We start from the raw sequence: 7,339 nt of genomic DNA, 5'->3' as shown, positions 1-7,339 counted from the left end.
AACATGCCAAAGCACGAGGATGGCCAATATCATCACCTAGACCGTCTCAGATCGAGTCCTCCAAATGGAGGCTGAGTTGAATCTCATGACCGATAAGAACACAAGGCGCTACAGTTTTTTCAACGCATGTTTCTTGAAGATCTTTCTTCTTCCACAGGTCTGCAAAGTTGACTCCGCCGAACGAGAATTTTCCAAGCTGGCCATCACTAGCAGACAGCGCATACCGGCAATGGTTACAAATCACGCTCGTCCTGATAGTGAGTTACTCTTTGCGTCGTGACATCACCCTGCATTAATGACATCTTGTTAGCTATGGGGAGAAAGGAAAAGCGATAATCCCTGCGATATTTCCATGTTCGACCATGAACAGATTTCCAACGAGGCCTTCGCTCCCCTTGACTTCAAGGTCTATATCGAATACTACCTCATACCTTGGGTCGCTATTCACTTAAATATCGAAGGACCTTGAATGCAGTCTAGAAGAGGCATATGAAGATGATTGCTAGCGCTGATTCAGGTTTTTTCTTTGCATCCAATGACCGAAGAAGACTCACGCATTGAAAGAATTACATGCCAACACTGTGTAATGGCTGCCGAGAACGGGTTGAGAAGGTCGAGCACTTCCGCAAGGAGATGAATGATGAAATCGAGAGGGAAGGAGGAACAGAGGATGCATGACGATTTAGCTGCAAAGATTGCTGCCAATGTGTAGTATCATGTTTTGCGTTCGGTCATGGGCTCAAATGATCATCTAGCAGTGCGCACGCAAGTGGTATGTCCTTTCTCGATGCTTACACTGACATTGTCTTGTTCACTTTAGCTCATATTCGTGTCATTAACATTAGCCTGTTGCTTCCAAATCGCAACCAACAGCGGGTCCTTCAAAATTTCCTGGATCATATGATGATGCAGCATATGAAGACGACGACGAATCAGAGCTCTCTGAACTGGTGCGCTCTTGAACTTTATTTCACACCAACTTTCCCCTTGAATTCCTTCCTCGCTTAGCCCCCCCTTGGCAGCACTATGCTCGTGTTCCCGCGGTCTGTTAGACCCGCTTTCTATGTGATGGGAAAGCAGTCTGTGAGACCACCCTCTCCAGAGGGTCTCCCACTCTATTCCGCCAGAGGTTTCAGAGTATCCTCCAGGACCTCGCAATGAAGACCTCCATACTGGTTGGAGGGCTGTCTTACATTGCAATGGAGGGTCATGTGTGAAGTTCGGGAGGTTCGGGAGGCCTCTAGCTTTCGTCGAGGGTCTCTGACAGTCTCTGACATTCCTTATGTTATTTGATCCTTTGGTGCCTACTATGTTATTTTTATTCAAGTCATATGTTATTTCAATTATCTCGTACTTTCTTCATGTTTTAATCTACTTGTTGTGATGTTCTGATTAACGGAAACATCAGATCCGGGCAAGCATATTAATGATCTCGGAGGCAACAGCAGGCTTGGAGGAGCCGCTATACTGATATTGACAAAAACGAGTTACAAAGATATCAATGTAGGTGGGGTAGGGTATACACGCGGGTACGAGACAGGGCCAATGAGACTAAACAGACGACGAATGCAGGCACGAGCGACACATGATGCGAAAAGAGCAGATCAACTAAAAACGTCCAAAAACACTTGAGCAGCGAATGTAGGCATGAGCGGCACATGAGGTGAAAAGAGAAAATCAACGACAAACATCACAAAACGCTTGAGGAGCAAGGAGGACATTAAGTAGCGGGAGGAGGCCTTGGGGGATTGGGCAGATCGCGACGGAATGCTCGTGGTATAGCATCATAGTCCAAATGAGCACCTTCATCCCATCTCGAATCCTGAAATCTCCTACCGGGGCCTTGAGGGTATCCTTCCTCGCGGTAACTCCCTCCACCAACTCGACGACTATGATAGGGAGATAGTGATTGCCCACGCTCATCGAGGTCATTGTGCCGGGACCTGTATCCACCTTCATGAGTATAGCCTAAGTCACCCCCAGGACCGTACCGGGTCGGGTAGGCACGTTCGCGCTCACTAGGACCATAGTTACCATGAAAATCGGACACAGGTGAGCTGTCTCGAGTATTCAAGTCACTTTCCATACGAATATCGCCAGATCCATAAGGATCTTGAGGTGGACCATAGCGGGGATTGCGATGGTAGAATGCGTCACGGGGGTGAAGAGTGCCACGGTCGAGGCCACGCGCAGGTTCATGGGAGTACCCTCGGGTGTAAGGATAACGAGGATCAACATCCCAAGGATTGCGAAGGCCATCACGAGGGTCACGTACGGCCTCATGATGGTTGCGTGTAGGGTCGCGAACAGCACTTCGAGCATCTTCATGAGGTTCACGACCATCTCGAGGGTGACGGGGAGGCTCACGACCATCTCGAGGGTCACGGAGAGGCTCATGATCATCTCGAGGGTCACGGACAAGGTCGCGTGGAGGGTCGTGATCATCTCGAGGGTCACGGACAAGGTCGCGTGGAGCGCGTGGAGGGTCATGATCATCTCGAGGGTCACGGACAAGGTCGCGTGGAGGGTCATGGAGAGCGTTGCGCAGTGGGCTGTCACGAGGGGCATCATGGGGGAGGTTATCATGTGGACGCTCGTCCTGAGTCTTGTGAGGAGTGAGGGGACGAGGGTGGTTGGAGTCACGAAGAGGCTGCTGGTCGGGAATATTGGGGGCCGCTGCATTCAATGGGGCGGTTGGGGGTAGTTCTTCCTTATCTCCTACTACTTCATCCTTCGTCTGTGCAGACTTCTCCTCCAAAGGATCAGACTGGATGTTAGCTGAACCAGTGGCTTCGGGGATGACGCCCGTTGTGGTTGCAGAATTAGCCTTCACGCTGTTGTCGACGTCAGACTCAGAGTCCGAGTTCCCGTACACCATACGCAGGCCACGATTCATCACCACCCGAGAGCCCTTGGTGACTGGGCGTGGTTTAACATGTTCTAGAGCATGTAAATTAAATCACTTGAATCAATGAAGTTAAGAATGAAATGTACCCTTTTTAGACTCATCAGAAGGTCCGTCTCGAAGGCGCATTGCTTTACCAGCATTAACTATCAAGCTTTCAGCAAACAGTAAGGCGGATGCACATGGTACTCACTATGTTCTGGTGATGGAGGTCCATCGGTCGACGATCCCACTGTTAATGGGGATAGTGGACCGCCTTTCGCAGGGAAAGTAGTTGAGGTTGGCAAGGGAGGCGGAGGTGCCTTGGATTGCACATTATTCTTACCTCGCCCAACTTTCTTCCCCACTTTTGAAGCGTTAGTCTTTTCAATCGACGGGGCAATCTTCTTTGACGCACGCGATGTATTCGCGGACTTGAGCTTCCTCTTCTTTCCACGTCCTGCTTCTTCATACTCAGAGTCGGGCTCTCCCACAGGATTCTCTTCGGTAGACGTAACTTCGATAACCTCACTCGGAGTTCCAGATGGCATGGGAACGGCTTTGGAAGGACGCGGCAGTGGTAAAGGAAGTCGAACAACCTTGAAAGGGCGTGAGGGTGGAGGTACAACTTCGACTCGCATTTTGTAGTTAGGCTTTCGCACGTTCACTTGAGGTAGGGGCTCGAGCGCAGAAGTTCCAACTGCATCATTGACACTTACACCCTCCAATGATTCATCATCAGAGGGTTCATCTTCGGAGGGTGGTATAGGGTGCTTGGGTGCTTTAACACCCTTCTTGACCTTCGTAGTTGCTGTGCTGGGCTTGAGGCGACGAAGACCATTGTGATCAGTATGGCCGTCAAGGAACAACCGTCGCGCGCCATGATGGGGCCATTCAGAAGGAGGTGCCTCGCCCTCGATTATGGGCTTCTCTGAAGCTATTGCAGCCGCTATATATCGTGTAAGTATGACATTGTTACCCATAATATGATACGTACCTCGATCGTCGTCGGGAAATTTGATGATGCGCATAGTGCCTGCCTTCAACGAATCGACAAGCGCAGCGATCTCCTTATACATCAGCGCCCCAATGCCTTTGTTTAATGCATGTTTACTGTGAGCTTCACCGGGAAATAGGCACTTGTGTGCAGGATATCCTTGGATGCTGAGATTGGCTTCCACGAGTGCGGCTGGCATGAGCTTCCAAGGGAAAATCTTTCCGCCGTGTATTTTGCAGCCAAATTTGGCTGGTGCGATGCAGGATATATCAGTCTAAATGAAGATGAGTGGCAATGGTCGCACATACCAGCTTGCCTGGTGATTTCCTGCTTCACGAATTTCAAGTTATCCTCCCGTCCTCCCTCCACAACATCAGAAGCCTGGTCTATGTCGTGGGTAACGGTCGGTGTCTGTTTTTGATGGCTATCGTCCCCGGTTTCTGGAAAGGCATCATCAACTGCAGATAGCGATGTGGTGTTACTGGTTAGGGCTATGTAAGCATCATGTAGCATGAACATAAATGTACTTACTACACGTGGGCCTTTAAATGACCGATGATCATGTCATCGCTGGCACCATCGCATTTCCCAGAACTACGAGTTACTGAGTACATGTTGACGTTGAAGGTGAAAATGAGCTTACCCCACCAGCACCAGGTGTGTTGTAAGAATGACCAAGCGAACCGTCTTCATTAACCACTTTACCACATAATACAACGGCTGCTTCAAATCCAAATCTAGCGGAGCCGGACTCGAGCTATAACATATGTTAGACAATGTTGTCACTTCGGCAGAGATTACGCACGATGCTCGTCACACTCCGATAGTGTTTTTGGAATGCTTGTCCGCGCTGGGCAATAGTTTGGGGAGACGAGCTCAGGAGAGCTACTTCCTCATGCTTCGATAGGATGTCTTGATAGGTGTCGGGAAAGGTGTCCTTGAATTTCTCGTAGCATTTTCTTCGCAATGTTGCACCTATGAAGAATTAAGCATGCAGCATCATGCCGTAGTTTCATATGAACTTACTAGGTGTCCCACTGCCTTCTGATTTCTCTTTTTCACAGCGGCCGAGCTCCTCCTGCAAGTGGTCCTTGAAGTAATTGGCGTACAGATTCCAGTAATTAGTGCCGTTCACACTGCGTCCTCGAGACTTCAGGTATAAATTGATTAGTTGAGTCATGGGGAGGGCGGTGGACGCTGCAAGCTCAAGAAAGTGACGCTCAATGCCCACAAACCCAGTGTCGAGTGCTGCGTTCATATCTGCTGACCTGCGGCCAGTTACCGCTTGATCCTCCTGGTGCATTCTCGGCTCACTCTCTTCAGGGAACCGAACGCGGTAGGTGGTGGCCGGAGAATAGTGACCTAGGTCCAACTTTGGACTAGGATCTCTTGTCGAGGCAAGGAGTGCATTATCAGTGGAAGCAGAGGCACCAGGAGTCTTACCGCCACCATCCTTGAGTGGTGTTGGCGGGATGATGTTTGTGGCTGGAATAGGATGGGCATGATCTTGAGGCGGTACATATGGTGCAGGATGCAGGGTGAATGGTGAGTTCTGCATCAATCCCGAAGACGGTTGGCCTGCTGGATCCAGCGAACATCCGCGAGACATGAGAGGCTGACCAGATGAACTGGCGGGAAAATGAAAAGGCGTGTGTGAAGGCAGAGGTGCAAGGTGGGTTGTGTTCTGCGCATTGGTAGTTTTACCGTCTTGCACGTTGGTCACAGACGGTGCAGGCCACAGCGACTTGTCGCCCGCTCCAGCCATGCCTAGAGCTTGATCTCCGAGTAATCCAGCCGTGAAAGTATCAGGCTGCATCATTCCGAAATCACCAGATGGGTTTTGCTGCATCCAAGGAGACTGCTGGTCCATAGGGCCGTAAAACAAATCCTGCAGTTGTGCAGGACCTTGTAGTGGAGGAAAGGGTGAGTTGTGCCGACTGTAAGCCACGTTCAGCGTAAGCGATGACGTATCGCTTGTTGAAGTTGAAGCACCGTCCTGCACCACGTGGTGGAATGGACCAACGGAAAGCTGAAACGTTAGAGGTATTTTGATAGGCCTGGCGTCGGCAGAGCGTCCTTGACAATACCGACGTCCCGCACTGTGGCCTTGAGTCTGGTCCTCAGCCGTGAGGGAGTCAACTCGGCAGGCGTGCTTCATATCGACGACCTCCGCCAACCTGGTTCCTCAACATAGTCGAAGGATGCAGGGGATGAGCCCCAGTGTAGCTTGGACCAGGAGATGGCTGTTGGTCGACACCAGAAGGCATTTCTGGCTTTTGTTGCGTCATTTCTGCAGTTAAGATGTCAATGACAGAGCAATATTTGGTACGTGGGCATGCGTACCTATATACAACAGGCGATGGCGAGAATATATCGGAGTGAGAATGTTTGAAACCTGATCTCCAGCTCATCGTAAGTATAGACATTATACTGACACAGAGGGTGTCGCTTACCAGATCGGGGGTATGTTCAACGAGGGTAACGTCGAGGTGGTCTGTCTGTTGAGCGGATCGCGTAAAATACTAAATTGAGGGCAGCATGGCGCATAGGCATCATTCCAGTAGTAACACGAAAAGATGTTGCTTACCAGAACAGAGGGACGTTCAACGAGGGTAACATTGAGGAGATCTGTTTTTTGGGTGAATTGTACAAGATGCTAAATAAAATTGAGGGGAATACTGGAGGCGAAAGAAAACGTACCCCAAGGGCTCATACTTAAGACGCATAACCACAGCGTTGCTTGGTGGAAGGACCATCGGTTCATTAAGACTAAAAAGAGATAGATAGCATTGATAGAGAGGCTACATATGAGATATGAATTGATTTTACAAGGCTCTGTGGAGGGTCAGAGAGCTACACTCACAATATCGTGCCTCTTGCGGCAAGGCCCTCCAAGGAGGGTTCCCTACAAATCACTAATGGTGTTAACGAGACTCAATCAGATTGAAAATAAAACTAGTACTGAGTTTGAAACAGTACTAATGGAGTCACAGACTCACAGCCACCCAACGTACTGCCAACTGATGCGGAAACAATGGTAAGATGTAGGTGAGAGTGCGGTGGTTGAACGAAACTTACTTACAAATAGCCGTCATCCCACCAACGCAATCAGACGAGCAAATTTTCCTTTTTGGTCAGACCACGTGAAAAATTTGGCCAGCGGCAAGCGCCCAGCGCCCTCACTTAATTACTCCCGCAAACAGCCTCATGCATGCTGCATCTGTGATTAATCATCGAAGGCCATGCATGATCTCATCTGCGATAGTTGCGTACCACGACCTCTCGCTTCGTGAGCACCGAGTCTTTGCGGATGCCCTCAAGAACAACCTGCTCACCATCAAGACCATCACCAAACAAGGTGCCCTCGCAAATCTTGTGGCCTCCGCAGCCGTGTCATCATCGAGGAAGCACCTGCACCTCATTCCGACCACACCCATGGGTGGCGCTGTATGCGAATG

The 7,339-nt window shown here is 49.9% G+C and overlaps 2 protein-coding genes across 2 annotated transcripts; one reads left to right on the top strand and one right to left on the bottom strand.

The window, feature by feature from the left end:
- Positions 1-157: 157 nt before the first annotated feature.
- DFJ58DRAFT_838904 (uncharacterized protein) lies at positions 158-962 on the top strand (the record flags this gene model as incomplete). Its single annotated transcript, XM_041392491.1, has 4 exons — positions 158-257; positions 311-406; positions 713-772; positions 846-962. Coding segments are annotated over 4 exons (373 nt in total), but the record flags the coding sequence as incomplete, so codon positions are not given.
- A 758-nt stretch (positions 963-1,720) lies between these two features.
- DFJ58DRAFT_838903 (uncharacterized protein) lies at positions 1,721-6,976 on the bottom strand (the record flags this gene model as incomplete). The annotated part of the gene is made up of 16 exons (XM_041392490.1): positions 1,721-2,940; positions 2,995-3,051; positions 3,099-3,833; positions 3,882-4,130; positions 4,190-4,362; positions 4,413-4,423; positions 4,525-4,638; positions 4,687-4,856; positions 4,908-5,910; positions 6,059-6,224; positions 6,335-6,403; positions 6,469-6,537; positions 6,582-6,650; positions 6,745-6,786; positions 6,881-6,901; positions 6,960-6,976. 16 exons carry the CDS (start codon positions 6,974-6,976, stop codon positions 1,721-1,723), a joined length of 4,185 nt encoding a protein of 1,394 aa, XP_041247238.1.
- Between the last annotated feature and the right edge of the window lie 363 nt (positions 6,977-7,339).

Source organism: Suillus subalutaceus (genome assembly GCF_016647625.1).
Source record: "Suillus subalutaceus strain FC151 chromosome Unknown DFJ58scaffold_21, whole genome shotgun sequence".
NCBI classification, from domain to species: domain Eukaryota; kingdom Fungi; phylum Basidiomycota; class Agaricomycetes; order Boletales; family Suillaceae; genus Suillus; species Suillus subalutaceus.
The sequence above is the reverse complement of the archived record's forward strand: the minus strand, read 5'-3'. Positions and strand labels throughout refer to the sequence as shown.